The sequence below is a fragment of the Rhinatrema bivittatum genome, chromosome 2 (assembly GCF_901001135.1).
Source record: "Rhinatrema bivittatum chromosome 2, aRhiBiv1.1, whole genome shotgun sequence".
Lineage (NCBI taxonomy): Eukaryota > Metazoa > Chordata > Amphibia > Gymnophiona > Rhinatrematidae > Rhinatrema > Rhinatrema bivittatum.
In genome coordinates, this window is record NC_042616.1 from 204,338,148 (window position 1) to 204,359,722 (window position 21,575).

Sequence of the window (21,575 nt, forward strand, 5' to 3'; positions counted from 1 at the left end):
AGAGGACGCATATAAAGAGCAGGTAGTAAAACACTGCATGGAGCGGCAGTAGCCACAGAGGCATTAACGGAGCGGGATGCCAGTGGCCGGTGGTAGGTGTCCACCTTCACAGAGTAGAAGGATGAAGGGCATCCATCTCCCAATTAAAACAAGAAAAGAAAAAAAGAAAAAAAAACAGGGATGGGTTCATGGGCTTATAGGTATTACCAATTATTAGGCTTTTCAATATTTGATGATAGTTAATGTGACTTTCAAGGCATTCTTCACTTTCGGTGCATGTCCGGCATGACTCCTTGCTTCAATGACAGGGGAAAAGAAAAACTGATACTTCACACATTTCCAGCATTGCCCTCTGCTTCATGGCAGAGAGCTATGCTGCCGCTTACCCAACTAATCAAACTTAATATTTCACTTGGAAGCAGCTCCAGCACTGCTCTCTACATTAATGGTGGGGGTGAAAAGGGAATTAGAACATAAGGTTACTAAGAGCCAAGAGAAACAGTTAAGTATGAGAACAAATGTGTGAAGCTTGCTGGGCAGACTGGATGGACCGGTTGGTCTTCTTCTGCCGTCATTTCTATGTTTCTATGTTTCTATGGAAATAATCAGTAAATCTGATTTGAACACCCAGTCTGTCTGTCCATGAGAAAAACACCTCACCAGAAACACACACACACTATGGAAGGGACTCTCCATCTCCTGGGCCACAAAGGTTTTCCTCTTCCCCCACAGAAAGAGCTCACTCCCTGGGAAGTTCAGGAAGGAGGGGAAGGATGGCAAGAGCAGCCCTGACTAACAAATACTTTTATGGCCTTAGGGGAATCAACACCTAAACTAAGGGTTACACCCTTTTTTTTTTTTTTACCATTTTATGACCCTTCAAATAATCTGAACTCACAGTCTGATGTTTTTTTCTTATTTATTACAATTCATAGTTTATACAGCAATCTAGCAAAATTGTTTAAAAAATTCATATTTGTATCAGTGCAGTTTTATACAAGTTACATAAGCCATAAAATGTTCCCTCACACAAGCTTTGACAAAAGGCCTGTGTGGTAACTTGGGTGTCAGTGGCTTGGAAACAGACTCTGGTTGTTTTCTTTTTGTGCAATTTATTTATAGTGAAAAACACTAAGGGGTAGATTTTAAAAGCTTGCACGTGAGTGTACATGTGCGCACGCTACCCGGCGCGCACACATGTACGTCCGATTTTATAACATGCGCGCATGTTATAAAATCTGGGGTCGGCACGCACAAGGGGGTGCAAAATTGTGAATCCTGCGTACACAGAGCCCGCTCTGAGACGCACTGCTTTCCCCCTTTCCCTCCCAGGCCACGCCGAAATCGGAACAGCCTCGAAGGGAACTTCCCTACCCCCAACCCCACCTTCCCTTCCCCTACCTCCCCCGCCCTTTCCCCCCTACCTTTGATGATTTCTTTTATTTATTTTTTTTTTTATCACAAAACTTACTTCAGCCCTGGGGCTGAAGTTGTGCCAGCCGGCCAACTGCCGGCTTGCGATCCCTGGCACAGCAGCTAATATGGCTGCTGTGCCGGGAGCCTGACCCTGCCCCTGCTCCCAGACCACCCCACCCCGCCCCATTTTGCAAGCCCCGGGACTTACACGTGTCCCGGGGCTTTACGCACATCGCTGGGCCTTTTTAAAATAGGCCCCACGCGCGTAACCCTTTTAAAATCTGGCCCTAAGTACAAAGCAAAAGAAAGAAATGATGCAGTTCACCTTAAAGTTCAGGTATTATACATCTCAAACATGGCAGGTTTTAGTGTAGGCTGGCTTCCTGCCTGTTCCCTGGGGCCTCTCTAACCCTTCTAGGTCCAGAGCTCTTATACATTGTTGATGGGCCCCTCCCTTCATCCAGGATTCCTGGTGTGTCTGAATCTTAAGGAAGACCAGGTGAGACAGCTGTGCCCAGTCCCTTAAGGTGGTCTGAGGGAGCTTCCTAAAGACTGCATCATAGCCTGCCCGTTAAGTGAAATGAGGCAAGAGGTTTTCTCAGCCCAAACTTGCATGAGTTGACACTCATACAATCAGGCCCATACAGTACGGTGTGCTTGGCCGAGCACAGCGTTTAGCATGCGATTAGCCATGCGTTTTTGACATGTGTCCATTACCCCTTATACAGTAAGAGGTTTAGCATGTCGAAAACGTGCAGCCAACACCCCTGAAAACTAATAGCGCTCATCACATGATAAGGCTATTAGTCAGTCCCTAGGATACTGAAAGTAAAATGTGCGGCCAAGCTGCACATTTTATGCTCAGAAATTAACGCCTGCCCAAGGGCAGGCGTTAATTTCTAAGCAACCCAGAAAACTGTACAGAAAAGCAGAAAATACTGCTTTTCTGTACACCCTTCGATTTAATATCCTAGTGATATTAAGTCAAAGGAGCCAAAAATTAAAAAAAAAAAGAGAGAGAGAAAAAATCTGCCCATATATAGTCAGTGGTTAGTAAAACGGATGCTCAATTTTACCGGCGTCAGTTTCCCTAACCCATGGCTGTCAGCGGGTTCGGAAACTGGCACTGGTAACATTGAGCATCGGTTGTCTGGACCCACTGACAGCCACCTCTACCGCTAATAAGGAGGTGCTAGGGACGCGCTATTGTCCCTAGCGCCTCCTTATTAGCGAGACCCCTCACTTAAATACTGAATCGCACGCCCAGGAGAGGTGCCTGGGCGTGCGTCAGGAGAGCGGGCGCCCAACACAGATTGCTGGCTCTCCCGCTTTTCTTTCTGTATTGGCTTGAATGATGGGTACCTCCTGTAATATATATGACTACCAGAAAGCACCATAAACCTCTTATTCATAAGTCTTGTACAAAATGTGAGTTTCTAGGAGTCGGATTATTACCCGGGAAACTGCACCTTTACTAATCATGGTACAGTGATCCAACTGCTGTTCCACTGTAGACAGTAAGAAATATAAATTTATCAGGATATGAACCTGACTGAGTGCCAGTCAGCTAATCAAGTTAATTGGCTAAATAATTCCACTGCCCAGTGTTTAATTATCATAAAAATCAATCTAAGTTCAGTGGCCAGACATGTAAAATCACATTTACTTTGAATTTCTAAAGTACCCTCATTTATTCGAAAGATATCACTTGTGGGGCTGATATTCAGCTGCGGAGTGGCTAGTTAAATTAGCTATATATAGCACCACTGAAGTAAATCTGGCTAACTTTAGGACTCCTCCCCAAAATGCCTCCTGCCTGCCCCCCTGGAACACCCCCAATTTATGTGGCTAAATTCTAGCTGCATACATTGTTTATTATTGCCGGTTAGCCATTTAGATGGGGGTAGATTTTAAGAAATTGCACGCAGGCATCCATGTGTGCGCGCTACCTGGCACGCACACACATGGATGCCCGATTTTATAACATGCGCGTGCAGGTGCGTGCATGTTATAAAATCGGGGGTTGGAGCGTGCAAGGGGGTGCACAATTGTGCACCCTGTGTGCGCCGATGCACGCAGCCTTCACCTGTTCCCTCCCAGGCCGCTCTGATTTTGGAGCGGCATGGGAGGGAACTTCCTAACCCCCTAACCTAACCTCCCTTCCCCTTTCCCTAACCTTCCTTCCCCCTAGCCTAACACCCCACCCCCCACCCCCCGACCTTTATTTTACGTTTATTATTGCCGGTTAGCCATTTAGATGGGGGTAGATTTTAAGAAGTTGCCTCTGGGCAAGTTGCGTGTGATCCTCCGATACAGCAGCAAATGGCCACTCTGCCGGAGGCTTTGGCCCCGCCCCCTAGACTGCCCTGTCCCTTTTCAAAGCCCCAGGACATACACGTGTCCTGGGGCTTTACACAGGTCGCCGGGCCTTTCTAAAATAGGCCTGGCCCGCGTAGGCTTTTGAAAATCTGCTCCTATATAGACAAAACAATACTGTGTATATGGGCTTCTCTTGTGTGACTTTGGGTTAAAGCATGCATACAGTATGGTATTTAAATTGTACAAATCCAGTAATGTGAATGTCACTGTAATTATATAATAGCTTTTTGTGAGTCATTCAATTCATTTTTATCTTTTATGTTCACAGATGCAATGAAAACTAAAAATGTAGTTTAGCAAACAAAGAAAAATAGAGAGAAATTAACCTTTGAAATAATATTGCTCTAGGTAAAAGGGAACTCTGTTATTGGGAGCTATTTCGCCAATACAGGACAGAAAACCAAATGATTTATGCATGTTGTAGATAGTGAAATGCACTGAAAGTTACATGACATAAATGCAATGTATATTGCAAATATGCAGATGAAATATAAAAGTATATATACCAAGAGTAATTTTATAACAGCGCATGTAGGGTTAAAGTTTGAGACTAGAAAGTACTCATGGATTTTAGCCAAAATTATGCGCATAAGTTGGAAATCAAGGCTGTGCGAAGAGTCCCCACTAGACTTACAAACCTGCTTCAGAGCAGGTGCAAATGTGTGTGCAGACATTGATGCACATACTTCCAAAAATTAGAAGTGTGCATGTAAATGACTTCCCCTCCCTTACTCCACCACCCCGAAATGCCAATTTCTTGTGCGCATAAAAATACAGGCATAAGTGAGTTACGCACGTGCTTTCGAGTGCACGACCCCACCCCGACTCTGGAAATTTCTAAAAGCCCACTTTCACACATTAAACTGAGTTTTATGCACGAAAATGCTTTTGAAAATCAGACCCATTATAGCCAAAGTCCATTACAATTGGAATTCGAATGGACTGTTTTTTAATCCAGTACTTATAAGAATTTTACCTAGATTTCACAAATGTATTAACATGATTTAAATTACATTAATCTGCAAACAAGTACTGGAACCCCAAATTACCAGAAGGTTCATACTGAGTAAGCTGATGAGTGAAAAAGGAAGCTGGGTAGAGTTACCTGGATAAGCTTAGCTAGACAGGTTTACCATGGAACAGACCTGGCCTAAAGTTAATCAGAGAAAGTTGTCCGGATAACTTTAGAACAGATATTTGTCTCACCAGACTTACCCAGCTAACTTTATCCAGGCAGCACTGGGAAAGTCCCCAGCACCACCTCTTTTTATCTGGGAAAATTATACAGACAATAAGTTGCACTGAGAAGGGGAGAATATTCAGAGATCTCAGGCTCCATTCAGCTAACTCCAAAAGTTAGCCCGACAAAAACCCTTTGAACAATGATCTCCACAAGTCCACAATGTAGAATGTTTTGCTTGGTTGAGCAATTATTTCAAAAAACAATCTGCCTGTAAAGCGCATCAGGGAAAACGCTAACAATGAAAATTATTCACAAAAACCCCCCAAAACAAGCCAAATATAATATTTCATAATTAAAATACTCTTTGGCAGTTGCATCGCCATGCGACCCTTCCAAATATACATCACCTAAATGTTGTGACCTCTTGCCTATGAAATTCTGAGGTGTACAAAAATTATACATAGGAATAAATATCTGAGGAACAGAGTAATACCTTTACCTAATCAGTGAAAATATATTTTTTTCAGGATAAAAAAAAATGCTGTAAGCTGAATCATCTCCAGATATTCAACCAGTTATGCTATTCAGGAATTTCTCAGACATCCTATACTATATGTTATATGCATAACTGAACTATGTACATTATACATTATATACAGTATATGTATATACACACACACATTTATATACACACTGCATATACTACTGTATATACAAACGTATACTCTGACAAGAGATAAAAATGCATGCAGCTTGTGACCCATATTCTGTATAAAAATCAAACTACTAAAGTATAAAAAAAAAAATTATGAATAAGTGTCTCTTCAATCTAAAGACAAAAGAGATTTAGCACAGAGAGACAAAATGAGAATTCATTTCTTAAAATACTACGAAAGCTGTCACTGAAAATATCAGCTAAAACTAACTGGCCAGAGATGAAACTGAGTGTGACAAAAACAGTTAACACATCATAAGGCATTAAAAAAAATCAGAACATCAACCAAAGTAGACAACATAGGGTGTACTGCATATCTGTAAATAATTACATGACTTAAACTGAAGATAAACTAAACACATCTGATTAATCTAGCCCAATTAATCATTTTCCTCAAGAAATAGCTACATTTCCTGGAATGACTGCTATAATATTTGTTAAAACTAAACATATAGCAATACTTAGCTTGTAGAGCAAAGGCAGGCTAAAGGGGGATTTGAGGATAAGAGGCTGGATGAGAGTGGAAATGGCAGATGCAAAAAATCACTTATAGATAAGCTGACATTGTTTTTGTAAATAGATCTAGCACATTTTTCATTTTACATACGAGCATGTACAGCTGTGAATTCTGGTGTTTGATTAGCCCAACAAAAATGCATACGGTATGAAGAATTTCTACCGGCATCTTGATAGTTAAAAGGTTTGTTATGTTATAACTTGTTGCCGTGTAACTAGGAAAAAGCAGCTTTTCACAAAAGCACCAGTTCAGTTTCTAGAAACGTGCAGTAACTTGAAACGATGCTCCCTACATTTTTGCACATTGTCTTGAAATGAAACACACTGCATGCAAACAGTGTGCATCACATGCTTTTAGGATGTCATTTTGTTACAATTCACTTAAAGTTGCCGAATAAGCACATAAATTGCACCAATTTTCAAAGCAAATTTCTGCAACTATGTTTACTTTGAAAATTACCCCACCTGCACACAATTAACACCTGCAAATTTACGCACAGAAAATCTATACATATGCATGCAAGTCAAATCCCTTTCACAACGCCACCCCAGGGAACACCTCTGGCTCAGTCCCAGTAAACTTACATGCATACAGAACATACACATAAGGCTACCTGCACGTCGGGCAGGCAATTTTATAACAAGCCATGTCTGCAGGTATAGCATTTTTTACCTGTGGAAATGCCTTTGAAAATTACTCTCAAATAGCACATTATTTTTGAGCAGTACATATTAAAAACAAAAAAGGGAAATTAAAATAACATAAAAGAAAGTTTTAAGACACAAAATAAAATGGGGTAAATAACATTTTTTGCAAGTACACCCCTACCAGTTTCAGGATGTACTGTACTCTAGCGGCCTGTTTATTAAGCATTTTTCCCATAGAAACAGAAAGGGAGACAAGCCTTAGTGATTCAGAGCCATCCTCGAGCAAAGGGCAGACTGAAAGCTTTTGCATGGTCTGTCTTTCACCAGTCACTTCTCAGGTCTCACAGAGTATCCTTACTTCAATGTCTTCACTTATGACTTGGGTACAGGGACAGATTAGAGACTTCCCTGCAGGGAGCTATTCACTTGCCCTGATATTCATACAGCAAGTTCTCTAAGGCATGTCTGCCACATCTCCTTGCTGACAGTCATAGGTGTAGTGTTAATTAACCCTATTGTCGTGAAGATGTTCCTGTGAAACTCCAGTCATTTTTTGGGACTCTGTGGAGGGTGTCTAATGACGTCTGTTTCCTCTTTGTTGGGCTGGCCAAGATTCTTCAGATGACTGGCGGCTCTATTTCAGGAAGGCAATATAAACAGTTGAGATTAGTTGGTTTAAGGCATCCTGTGATAATTTAGCAGCTGCTGTTCAGCACTGAATTGATTTTTGTTCTATAGGCCAATCATTCCTAAACCAGGCAAATGTAGTCAGCAGTGAAGCAACAAAAGGCATGCACAGAGGTTCTGACTATAGTTAGGTGCATTTTCCATTTTGAGTTAGCAAACTTATGGATGATGTTATTTAAATTGTTGACCGTACTTCTCAAGTTTTCTATGTGATTCTTGAAGGAAAGTGTGTTGTCCAGGGTCACTCCAAAATATGCTGGATTTGTGCTATCAGATGTACACCATTACAGATAATATGTAGTTCTTTGCAGTTTTGCAAATGAAAGAAGCTGACTTGATTAATGACATAAGAAGCCAGTAACTTGTTTGGTTAGTGCAACTGTCAAAGTGTGCTTAACCTTCTTAGGCTGCTTGTGCTCAACCTTCTTATGCTGCTATTGCTTCATCATTCGCTTAAATATAGTTGGGTATGTTAGGATGAATTGGCTGGTCATTTGTGTAGATATTAATAAAGAATGGTGCCAATATACTTCCTTGCGGTAGGACATTTCACTGTAGAAGACAGTGGCTGTATTTTCCACCAAGTTCAACACAGATGTGGTAGTTTTTAATAAGTATTTAAATCATATGAACTTGCTCATAGTCTTTTGTCAGGTCACAGATTTTCTAAAGCAGCATTCATCTGTTGACAGTATCATATGCCACTGAGAGGGTGACAAAAGTCACATCGGTGATTTGGCGTTTCTCAAAACCGTCTTTAATTTACTGAGTGAGATTCAGTACTTGACCTGTACATAACATGCCTGGCTAAAAGACAACTTGTTCATGGATGAATTGTTTTTCCAAATTTATAGAGGTGGAAGAACTTGGACTCGAAGAGCTGCATCTAACTGCCAGGAGACAACAAGTCAAAATTTGTAATAGTTGTTCAACAAGATTCTCATGTATCACAAAAGAGATTGAGTGATGTTCCATTAATTACAGAGCCAACACTGCCTTAAGTAATTCCACTTATGTTTTTAGACTGCAAGAGCAAGGCAAGCACACCTAATGTAACCAAAAGGGCAGTTGCAATTATAGATTTTGTTTTACAGTGTGAACTGGGATTATTTTTTTTAACTACTGTGCCTTCCACCTTGCAGTAATTCATCCATCTTGTCAAAAACTATGAAAGTATCCTGAACCACATTCACATGGTTGAATTATAGAGGGCCAGCAGTGTTATCAGGTAACACTTTTGGTGCCCCACAATGATTATCACACTATTAGATATGCATTCAAGTAATATGGGGAAAAAATTAAGAAAATGTGTTTCCTTTTTCTCTTATGTTACAAATGTTCATGGCATTAGAGGTAAGGAAAATGCAAGCATAAAAATCCCTCGCTACATTATTATTATCTAAAATTTTTATATACCGGCATTCATGATACAATCACATCATGCCGGTTTACATAGAACAGGGGTGTACAAAGAACAAATGAGTAACCTATTAGTGAGGAGGAAGCAGTTACAAATAACAAGGTACTAGAACTGAGAGTAGAGAAGAAAGGGAGAGGATAACATTAGATAAAGATATTTACATTAAATTAACATTTTTACAATGGGAGGTAGTTCAACAGGCTGCAAGGGTTAATCAGTGTCCAGGAATGCTTTTTTGAACAGCCAGGTCTTAAGTCTTTTCCTGAAGATTGGGAGGCTGGGTTCTTGTCTGAGGTCTGGTGGGATGGAGTTCCATAAAAGGGGGCTGGCTGTTGAGAAGGCCCGATCTCTTAGAGTGATGTGTTTAGTAGTTTTGGCTGGGGGTACTTGGAGGGATCCTCTGAGTGCGTCTCTGGTTGGTCTGGAGGAGTTATACTTTTGGAAAGGGACTTGTAAGTCGAGTGGGGAGTGTTGATGAATGGTTTTATGTATTATGGAAAGAGATTTGTAGAGGATTCTAAAATGAATCGGCAACCAATGGAGATCTTTTAGGATTGGAGTAATATGGTCCTTCCTCCTGGAATTTGTCAGTAATCTTGCCGTAGCGTTTTGTAACATCTGTAGGGGTTTAGTGTAGGAGGAGGGTAGGCCCAGAAGGATAGAGTATATATATATATATATATAGATAGAGTATAGATAGATAGATAGAAGGATAGCTACATATTGCACTAGAGCAAAATATGTTCTTTTTTAAAGATGAAAACAACTTTGTTCTTTCACATTTGAAAATCCACACAGTTAACCTCATGCGTTGCCACTTTTAGCACAATAGTTCTCTCTCGAACACAGAAATGGACTACAAAATAGAAAAAGAAAAGAATGTAACTTTAAAACATCCAATCCGGGACACACCGAAGTGGTGATACACTCAGGACCGGAAGACAGAGAAGATGATTATCAATAAAACTACATGGGAATGCTATCTTTGGGAAGAGGTCAAAGATGGAAGGTAAAAAGTAAACAGGAGGAAATGCAAAAACAGATTCAATAAGAACTCTACTTAACAATATTTAGTCACGAAGAATACTTAACATGAACAAAAGCCCTGTTTCACCAATGCAATTGATTGATTTAGAGTCTGTCAGTTTGTAGATATTTAATATCAGTGGGTCTCAACCCAATCCTCGAGTACTCTCTAGTCAATCTGGTTTTTGGGAGATCTGTAAAGACTATGCATGATATAGTGATCGAGGCACATGAAAAATATGCCATGCATAGTCACTGATAATATTGTAAAAATCAGACTAGTTGGGGATACTTGAGGACTAGGGTAAGAACAACTGCAATATATTACTGACTAAGATCATAACGATATTTCTGGAAGTGCAAAATGGAAAAACGTCCTTACTGAATAGTTTGACCACATATTCTAGTATATATTCTATTCTGTGTGTCTTTTATTCATCTTCCAACTTGGGAAAAGCAGTGGCTCGGAATATCTCCATGCAGTTCACTAGAATCAAAGTCCCGGTTAACTCTCTCCACTGTCTGGTCACAGGGTTTTTCATTTTGTCCAAAGCCGACTGTAAATCTTGTAAGACATCTCTGTAACTTTCTCCATAGTGAGCAGCCCAAGTGTAAAGAAAATCATATGCTGGCTTCCACATCATCTGTAGTAAAAAGTGAATACAAACACACAAAACAATTACTTTAGTGAATGGACAGATTACATCATGTGGTCAATTACATCATGTTTATCAATTATAAGATGCATGCAATGAACTCAAGTTTTTTTTAAAACATATAAGTATTTTAACATTGGGATGGCAGTAATGACCATCCCTGAGGAGCTTGCAACCCCATGAGTTCTAAGTACCCATGGGACTGCAAGCTCATTTTCAAAAGAAAACTCCTTGTGGAGTTTCCTTTTGAAAATTCCTTCAGAAAGGAAAAGGTGAGTACAAAGTACTGTCCTGCTTTATGCCTGCATTGAAACAGACACAAAGCACATGTTGGAAATTACATGCAGCGTTGTGATTATACAATCTCCATGCATAATTTCCCTCCCTGCCCCTCTTTTTCAGCTTGTAGAAGTACACGCACTGTGACTGCATGTGTATCGGAGGCGCAATCATGATTTTATCAATGTAAAAATGTCTAATTATTGCCCCTTAATGCTTTTCAAGACAAAAGCTGAACTATGCATATTAAATATCACTAAAACTGGTCTGTCAATAAACTCACTTGCAATGAAATAAGAAAGATCCATAATTATGGTAATATAACTCATTTATCAGATTCTTAAGATGATCATTTCAAAGATATGTTAAAGTAATATGAATGAAAAACTGGTGTTGTTGACAGATATTTTCTGTCTTAACAGATTGTCTAAGTATTCAATAAGATATGCAAATGAAGGTGAATTTTAAAAGACCTGTGCATGCCAAAATCAGGAGATACGCGCACAAGTCAGGGCGGTGCGTGCCAAGCGAATTATAAAAGCTGCCCGAGTATGAGTGTACTTGCTACTACGCGTAGAAATAAAAAAATTCCAAAAAAGGGGCAGGGCGTAGAAGTGGTCTGCGTGGGGTGGGGCTTGGGCATTCCTGTATTTCACATTGAAATCTGTGGATGCATTCTTATGTGAGGAAAGAACAAAGAAGTAGATGCCCAAAGAAATCTTTGCCAAATCTTTATTGGGTGGAGATGGCTTTGTTAGATCGCCTGCCTTGCTGCATTCTTATGTGCCCATGTGCTTGCCAAGGTCCCCTGTTGCATAACTTTACTTCTGCTATGGATGACGTGCAAGTTATAAAATAAAAACAAACAGACAGATCGGTGGGGTTTTAAGGCTAATAGGGGAGAAGAGAGTTATTAAACTAGGGGGTTTTGGAAGTCCTATCCCTTATCTGGGAGAACTGAGAACAAATTAGAAAAAATGGTAATGGCATCAGTATGGGTCTTTTAAAATCCCCCCCACTTATTACGTACAAGTGGGGTTTGCGTGCATAGGTGCATTTTCACTTAAAATTGCGCACACATGTGCATGCGGTCAGGCTATTTTATGACATGCATGCATATATGTGCATAAGTTACAAAATGGCCGCAACCCTGGGCTTGGGCCGATGAATGCGTGCACATGTGTGGCTGCATGCCTGTTTAAAAGTTACTGTCATGGAATACAAATAAACAAATGTAAACTTTTGCTCCCCTGAAGGTGAATTTTAAAAGCCAGATGCACGCCATAACTGGGAAATATGCAAATATGTCAGGCTGGTGCGCGCCAAGCGGCTTTTAAAAGCTGCCCAAATATGTGTGTATCTCGTGCTGTGCATACAAATGAAAAGTTCTAAATAAAGGGGTGGGGGGTGGGCATGGTCTCAGCAGGACACGGTCATTCCTGGATTCAACTTCAAATTAGCATGTAAATACACGCACATGTGCGCCCCGGGGTCCCTTGCTGCATAACTTTACTTCTACTATGGAGGGCCTGTAAATAATAAAATAAAGATAGATCAGTGGGGATTTTAAGGGTCAGAGCTAACAGGATAGAAGGGAGGCTAGTAAACTAGGGGGTTTGGAAATCCTATCCCTTACCTGGGCGAAATGGGAATGAACTGGGAAAATTAGTAATGGCGTTGGCTCGAGTTTCTATTAAAATTCCCCGACTTGCGTGGTAGGAGTGGCATTTGGTGCATCCACTTAAAATTGTGCGAACAAGTGCACACGGTCAGGCTATTTTATAACATGCGTGCATATACATGCATAGGTTATAAAATGGCAGTGTCTCTGAGCATGGGTCAACGAACGCGTGCACACGTTCACCTGCGCTCTATTTAAAAGTTAACATCTCTCAGTTTTGTGGTAAATTTTAGGGTCTTACATGATCTCTTTCTTCACATTGTTTGACATGTACACCATGTAACACAGAAGTTACCTGTCTCAAATAGTGCATTATATTTGAGCCTCTTTTTAAGAAACCCTTCTCAATCCGTGTACCAAGAGACACTCATGTGGCTGCGGGCATCTTAAAATTTGTGCGGCCCACGTGCAGCCCAGTCATGCGCGTATCTCCCAGATTAGCCACACGTAGGGCTCTTAAAATTCGCCCTTTAGTGAGTCATAAGCAGGAAAGTTATCCATGTAACTTCACTTGGATATTGAGCAGACTGTACTCAGATAAGCAGTGAACTAAATAAACCTAGCTAAAATTAGTCAGGTAATTATCCAGACCTCTATATTTCAAGATATACATTTTGGTGGTTGAAGAGCTGCTGCATCCATGACATCAGGGACTGCCAGAACCAGTCAGGTCTTTCCCACATTGCTATCTTTGTGGAGAAAGAATAGGCTGAATCCTTGAGTCCCAGAGGAGATGCTGTTATTCTTAGTAGAGACAAGGGACTTTTGACACAGTTATTGGAACATTCAGATTTTCTGGATATCCACAATGAATATGCATGAACTAGAGTGGAGGAGTAGCCTAGTGGGCTACGAGCCAGGGAAGTCAGGGTTCAAATCCTACTGCTTCTCCTTGTGACCTTGGGCAAGTCACTTCCCCCTGCATTGCCTCAAAAACAAACAGATTGTGAGCTTCTTGGGACAGGGAAATAACCTACAGTACCTGAATTTAATCCACTTTGAAGTGGCTGAAAGGCAGAATATAAATTAAATAAATAATTCTAGGACAGTTAGTTTTCCGACCAGACTTATCCTGCTAACTTTATCCGGGTAGCGCTAAATATCAGTGCTCATGGGATAAAATGTAAACCCGCCCCAAGAGCACCCAATACGCTGCCTCATTTTACCTGCTTAACTTTTGTGTAGGTGATGAAATATCTAGATAACATTTAGCCAGGGAGTAGGGATCCAAAAGTTACCCAGCAAAGTCTTTATTATTTAGTAATTTGGATTTATTACCCACCTTTCTGAATAAGAAATTCTCCCAAAGCAGGGTACAACATATTAGAATCACAGCATACAATCAGAGATCAGTAGGTGCAACAGCTTAGCAATTGTAGTCTGAAGAAGGTAGACACTAACAAGTAGATTTTAAAAGGGCTATGCGTGCACCCATATCTTGCCTTGCACAAAGATACGCACTATTTTATAAAGTATACTAATAGGTTATAAAATACTCTTCATGCACATCTGCAGCTTTAAATATATCTTTGGGGGCAGAGAGAGAGAGAGAGAGACTCTTTATAAGGCTCAGCCTGACACTCAATGCATGGGCTATAGTAAGGGGCACTTTGATTCGGGGTGAGTTTTTGGGAGGTGGGTTGGGGTTAGGAGGGCTGTAGTTACAGACACATTCAGAGGTATTCATTGCAAAAGTGACATCATTAAATAATTTTAGACCTTATAAGTGATGAAAAGGAGTTGATCTGTACAATGCAGCTTGCAGTGTACAAATCAACTCTTCTTGTTAAAATTTTCATTGCTTATAAGGTTTGAAGGGTAAGAAACAGTGAGAAAATGGATTAATAGTGACCACTCAGCGTCTCTTACAAAGAAATAAAGCCCCTGAAGCAGTCTCACATGAAACGTGATATGTCGGGCTTATCCACCATTGTTTGAGCGGGGAAGTATAAAAAATGTTTCTCTTTCTTACTCAAATGCAATTTGTTTTAAAAAAAAGTAACAACAGCAAAATAACCATAAAAAATGTACTTAAAAATGAATAATTCACTTGCATAAGGACCAATGATTACAAATGACCCAATAACGGTGAAAATACTGAAAGCAATTTTCAGCAACTCTCACACACACAAGTGTTTTTATCTTATTTAAATAAAAGTAGTATTGGTAACAGGTTTTCACGCTTGTGATAGATACATTCCGGTTATGAAACAGTGGACTATATTTTGGTAATTCAAGTTGAATGCCAGACAGTTTCCCATTGTCAATCAGCAGCTGTGTTTTTTTTTTTAAAGCATTAAAGGCTTTAAAAAAACCCAGGCTTTTATTTGCTTCATGAACAGATAGTCGTCATGCGTTTGTTGACTATTCTGAGAGGGAATTCCATAGGGTAGATGCTGCTCCTGTGAAGGAACTATTGGGTGTATCTGTTCTTCAGATTTTATTTGAAAAATGTATATGCTGCATCATTTAAAATTCTGAGCAGCTCACAATAAACATATATAATGATTACATCTTACAATGTGCATCATTTCCAAGACAAAGACATATGTAGTAAAACTAATAAAATAAATCATAAAAGGCAAATATAAAGTGACATTAAAATAAACTTAAAATAATAAAAAATAATAAAATAATAAAACAACAAATTTCTGCTCTCACATAAAATAAACTAGTTAAAAAATGCCAATTCAAATAAAAGCATTTTTGAGTTTTTTCTTAAAAGTCTTAGAACATTTTTGCTTGGGTAATGTTAGTGGTAATTTGTTCCATAACTCTGCTGTTACGCCCGGTCGCAGATGGCTGCGACCTCTGTTGCTCACCTCCTGTCTCACTGCACTGTCTTCATTGGGTAGACTTGCGGCCTTGCCAGCTATCACCGGTCTTGCCTGCCCCTGTTCCCGGGCCTCCCTGTATGGCGTGGACGCTGCTGACCGCCATCTTGCCCTCGGAGTTCCTTAGGCGCGTGCGCTCTCGGGCCAGTCTTATGTACATCATAGCGGGTACCTCGGGGGCGTCCCCTCCGGATGATGTCATTCATCATGGACTCTTAAGCCAGCTGGCCCTGTCTGCCTACAACTTGGCAATGAGTTCCCTCATTGCTGAATCCGTTTCACTCACTACGGACTTCCCGTTCCAGCTCCTGCTTCCTCGGTGTGAGACATTCTGGATACCCTCTCCTCAGAGGCCCTTTCCTTGTCTCTGGCTATCCGCTCCTCGAAGGGCCTTGTGCCTAGGACTTCTGCCTGCCCTATTCCCCGGAGCTTCTTCTGGAACCATCGCTACTTCTACAGCGAGTACTCCGCTTGTGGACCATTACCATATCACCTCTACTGAGGAACCCTCATTGGTGTACCCCGCTCTGCAGACCATTGCCATATCATCTCTACTGAGGAACCCTCTTTGGTGTACCCCGCTCTGCGGACCATTGCCATATCATCTCTACTGAGGAACCCTCTTTGGGTATACCCCACTTCACAGACCCCATGGCACCTCTGTGTCTGTGTGACTTTCCTGATACACTCCCCGCTCCGCAGGCAGTGTCACTCTACTTCTCTATAGAGACTCAAGGACTTCCGAGCTGTATCTGACATCAGTGCCCAGCTTTGCTGCTCCGTGGTACCAACCCCCTGGGGCCATTCTCTCTAGCTCCTTCTGTCCTTCCAGCTCGCTCTCTCCCTGCTCTCTCTCCAGTACCTGCTGTTCCACTCACCCAGCAGCTGAGACCTCGCCTCCCGATGGTGAGGCTCACGGGGCTCCTCCCCATGGGCGGAGCCATCTTTCACCTTGGCCCAGGGCCCACATACCCACAAACCTTAACATCTGCTCCTGCAACAGATAGTAATTTATCTCGAGAGTCTGCAGGCCATATAGTTTTACTGTTAGGGATATCTAATAAACACTGACCTTCAGATCTTAAGTTTCTAACAGGCCAATGAATTTTTAACAATATATTGAGACAAACCGGATCACGGCATAGAGCATTATGAATCAGAGCCAAGATCTTATATTTAATTCTAGATTCAATCGGTAGTCAGTGCAGAGATTTTAGAATCAGAGAAATATGATCAAATCTTGAAGTACCGATTAAGACCCTTGCAGCAGAGTTCTGAATCATCTGCAAGGATCGCAGGACATATTTTGGTAGTCCCCAATATAGGGAACTGCAATAATCTAGGTTTGAAAATAGCAAAATGTGTAACACAAAATGAAAGTTAGAAAAATCAAGATAAGAACATAAGAAAATGCCATACTGGGTCAGACCAAGTGTCCATCAAGCCCAGCATCCTGTTTCCAACAGTGGCCAATCCAGGCCATAAGAACCTGGCAAGTACCCAAAAACTAAGTCTATTCCATGTTACCATTGCTAATGGCAGTGGCTATTCTTTAAGTGAACTTAATAGCAGGTAATGGACTTCTCCTCCAAGAACTTATCCAATCCTTTTTTAAACACAGCTATACTAACTGCACTAACCACATCCCCTGGCAACAAATTCCAGAGTTTAATTGTGCGTTGAGTAAAAAAGAACTTTCTCCGATTAGTTTTAAATGTGCCCCATGCTAACTTCATGGAGTGCCCCCTAGTCTTTCTACTATCCGAAAGAGTAAATAACCGATTCACATCTACCCGTTCTAGACCTCTCATGATTTTAAACACCTCTATCATATCCCCCCTCAGTCGTCTCTTCTCCAAGCTGAAAAAGTCCTAACCTCTTTAGTCTTTCCTCATAGGGGAGTTGTTCCATTCCCCTTACCATTTTGGTAGCCCTTCTCTGTACCTTCTCCACCACAATTATATCTTTTTTGAGATGCGGCAACCAGAATTGTACACAGTATTCAAGGTGCGGTCTCACCATGGAGCGATACAGAGGCATTATGACATTTTCCATTTTATTCACCATTCCCTTTCTAATAATTCCCAACATTCTGTTTGCTTTTTTGACTGCCGCAGCACACTGTACCGACGATTTCAATGTGTTATCGACTATGACACCTAGATCTCTTTCTTGGGATGTAGCACCTAATACGGAACCCAACATTGTGTAATTATAGCATGGGTTATTTTTCCCTATATGCATCACCTTGCACTTATCCACATTAAATTTCATCTGCCATTTGGATGCCCAATTTTCCAGTCTCACAAGGTCTTCCTGCAATTTATCACAATCCGCTTGTGATTTAACTACTCTGAACAATTTTGTGTCATCTGCAAATTTGATTCTCTCACTCGTTGTATTTCTTTCCAGATCATTTATAAATATATTGAAAAGTAAGCGTCCCAATACAGATCCCTGAGGCACTCCACTGTCCACTCCCTTCCACTGAGAAAATTGCCCATTTAATCCTACTCTCTGTTTCCTGTCTTTTAGCCAGTTTGCAATCCACGAAAGGACATCGCCACCTATCCCATGACTTTTTACTTTTCCTAGAAGCCTCTCATGAGGAACTTTGTCAAACGCCTTCTGAAAATCCAAGTATACTATATCTACTGGTTCACCTTTATCCACATGTTTATTAACTCCTTCAAAAAAGTGAAGCAGATTTGTGAGGCAAGACTTGCCCTGGGTAAGTTTGTTCCATTAAACCATGTCTTTCTATATGTTCTGTGATTTTGATGTTTAGAACACGTTCCACTATTTTTCCTGGAACTGAGGTCAGGCTAACCGGTCTGTAGTTTCCCGGATCACCCCTGGAGCCCTTTTTAAATATTGGGGTTACATTTGCTATCCTCCAGTCTTCAGGTACAATGGATGATTTTAATGATAAGTTACAAATTTTTACTAATAGGTCTGAAATTTCATTTTTTAGTTTATACCATCCGGTCCGGGTGATTTACTACTCTTCAGTTTGTCAATCAGGCCTACCACATCTTCTACGTTCACCGTGATTTGAATCAGTCCATCTGAATCATTACCCATGAAAACCTTCTCCATTACGGGTACCTCCCCAAAATCCTCTTCAGTAAACACCGAAGCAAAGAAATCATTTAATCTTTCTGCAATGGCCTTATCTTTTCTAAGTGCCCCTTTAACCCCTCGATCATCTAACGGTCCAACTGACTCCCTCACAGGCTTTCTGCTTCGGATATATTTTAAAAAGTTTTTACTGTGAGTTTTTGCCTCTACAGCCAACTTCTTTTCAAATTCTCTCTTAGCCTGTCTTATCAATGTCTTACATTTAACTTGCCAATATTTTAATCTACATAACATTCTTGACTTCCAATAGGATTTCTTCACTAATGATTTAATGTGCGAAGTAAATGACAATTGTGAGTCCATCAGTACTCCAAGGTTTAAACTTCGTCCACAATCAAAATTTGCACACCTTGAAAACAAAATGTGTTAGGAAAATTTAGAACCCCCTCATCTATTCAAATGAATGAGCTCTGTTTTTCCTACATTAAGTGAAAGCAGATTATGAGCTAATCAAGCTGAAATGGTATTAAGGTAAATATTGAGTAAGCCTAGCATACTTTTAATGTCATTTTGACAGGGAATCAGAAACTGAATATCATCTGCATAGAGATAATAATGAAGACCAAGGCCAGACAGAAATTTTCAAAGCGGTCTGAGATTATATACTGAACAGGGTCACTGAGAGATATGAACCCTGTGGAACCCCTGTCTTCAGAGGAACCCGTGATGAAGTTGAAGAGCTTAACCTTACTTACTTGAAACACTGTCAAATAAGTAGGAAGTAAATCATTGTAAAACTTTGTCATTTAGACCAATTTGCTTCAGTCTTGAACATAGAATTTTATGATTTAGAGTATCAAATGCAGAAGACAAGTCTAATATGACAAGAATAAAACTAGAACCGCTGTCAATTCCCCTGATTATATAATCAAAGTTAGATCTTAATAATATCTCTGTACTAAATTTTGGTCTAAAACCACACTGGTAGATGTCAAGTAGCGAATTATCATCCAAATATTGCTGTAGTTGTTTAAATGCAGCAGATTGTATAACTTTTGCTAGGAATGGACTTGTCAAGATCGGCCTATAATTACTTCAGTCCTATCACAAGATGGATTTTTAATCAAAGGACGAACCAAAGCTCTTTTATTTATTTTATTTATTTTTAAGAGAAGGTGACATTGTTGCTGTCTCAAAAGACTGATTAAATAGTAAAGTCAAAGGAACACATGTCTTTAATCAATAGTCTCATAATCGTGGTGCTACAAGGATATAATGGATAAGCTGAATAATTCATCTTTTTAATGATTTGGACCAGAGGAAATAACTGGGTTGAAATCAGACCAGCAGGATGTGGTCATGTCCACAGATTGTATGTCACCGGGAAGTAGTAATAAAGAAAATTTTTCATCAGATTAAGTCACAATTGATCCATTTGACTATATGCTCCATTTTTGTTCCTATAGGCAAATTTGTAAACCAAATAAAAAAATTCATTAGAACTATTACTTGCATCTTGAATTGATTTTGATATGAAATTCTTCTTTGAACTCAGGACTAAACTACGATATTTCTCGAAGGTTGAATTGCAAATAGTCAAGTCTTCTATATTCTTGACTTTATGCCATTGACGTTCCACTTTTTCGGAGCTCAGATTTAAGATGTCCGAGGTCTGGTGTAAACCATAGAGCTTTATTTGATCTACGTAAAGTCAGCTCTTTAATAGGAGCAAGACTATCAAGTTATTATGGCAGTTCCATGTAAGGATCTTGGAGGTCTGGGTGGTATGTATGAGAAGAGCTTTTTGCTCAAGTCAGTAGGTCCAGTTCCTCTTACAGCCATGTATGACAGTGTCAATTTTGAATTTCATTCTATATGGTATTGGCAGCCAATGTAGCATGGGTGTGATGTGGTCATCTGGTTTGCATCCTTCTATCAGTCATGTAGCAGAGTTTTGCATTATCTGGAGTTTGTGGATTCGTCGGGGAGCAAATGCATTGCATTCGGCCGTATGGCGCCCCGATGCGTTAATACGGTGAGTTATATTCGTGTCCCAGCTAAAATTAAAATTAACTACAACCCCCTACCCTCCTGACCCCCCCAAGACTTACCAAAACTCCCTGGTGGTCCAGCGGGGAGTCCAGAAGCCATCCCCTGCACTCTCACACCCTCGTTTGCCACCCTCGGCGCCATTTTGAACACTGGCAGCAGATCGCCTTTGCCCTCACTATGTCACAGGGGCCGACGGTCGGTACCTGTGACATAGTGAGGGCAAAGGCGATCGGCACCATTTTGAATCCTGGAATCGTACGGCCAGCATGCAGGAGGTCGCTCCCGGACCCCCGCTGGACTTTTGGCAAGTCATGTGGGGGTCAGGAGGCCCCCCCCAAGCTGGCCAAAAGTCCCTGTGGGTCCAACGGGGGTCCCGGAGCGACCTCCTGCATGCTGGCCGTCCGATGCCAGGACTCAAAACGGCGCCGATAGCCTTTGCCCATACTATGTCACAGGGGCTACCGGTGCCATTGGTCAGCCCCTGTCACATGGTAGGAGCACAAGATGGCACCGATGGCCATGTGACAGGGGCTGACCAATGGCACCGGTAGCCCCTGTGACAAAGGCTATCGGCACCATGATGAAAAAACCAGCACAGAGGGTGTGAGTGCAGGGGATAGTTCCAGGACCCCCCGCTGGACCACTAGGGAGTTTTAGTAAGTCTTGGGGGGGGTTCAGGAGGGTTTGTTTACATTTTTATTTAGGTGGCCGAATAAAACAGAAATCCGTTAAATACGTGGGGAGTCGCGATGCGTTTCGCCTCCCCATGTATTTAACAGATAGGACAAAATACGTTGCGGATCACAAATACGTGGAAAACGGATGCACACCCCTAGCTTTTTCTAGCTCTGTAGAAAGCACATCCCCACACAGGAAGAAGTTTACAATTTTGGATGCTCAGAACGAGTCTCTCACTTGCCAGTTTTACGAATTTGAATGGGCATAGATCAAGGGTGCAGGTTGTTGGATGAAGGGCGGCTAGAGTCTTTCTGATGCCTCCTT

General features: G+C 41.0%; 1 protein-coding gene across 1 annotated transcript in view; it reads right to left on the bottom strand.

The window, feature by feature from the left end:
• Positions 1 to 3,641: 3,641 nt before the first annotated feature.
• The window catches only part of MACC1 (MET transcriptional regulator MACC1), a 71,619-nt gene continuing 53,685 nt past the window's right edge, over positions 3,642 to 21,575 (bottom strand). Inside the window, exons 5-6 of the mRNA XM_029589045.1 lie at positions 10,373 to 10,634; positions 3,642 to 8,434 (exon numbers count right to left, since the gene is read on the bottom strand). Coding sequence (XP_029444905.1) covers positions 10,422 to 10,634 — 213 coding nt within the window. The 3' untranslated portion in view covers positions 3,642 to 8,434; positions 10,373 to 10,421. The remainder of the gene's footprint in view (positions 8,435 to 10,372; positions 10,635 to 21,575) is intronic.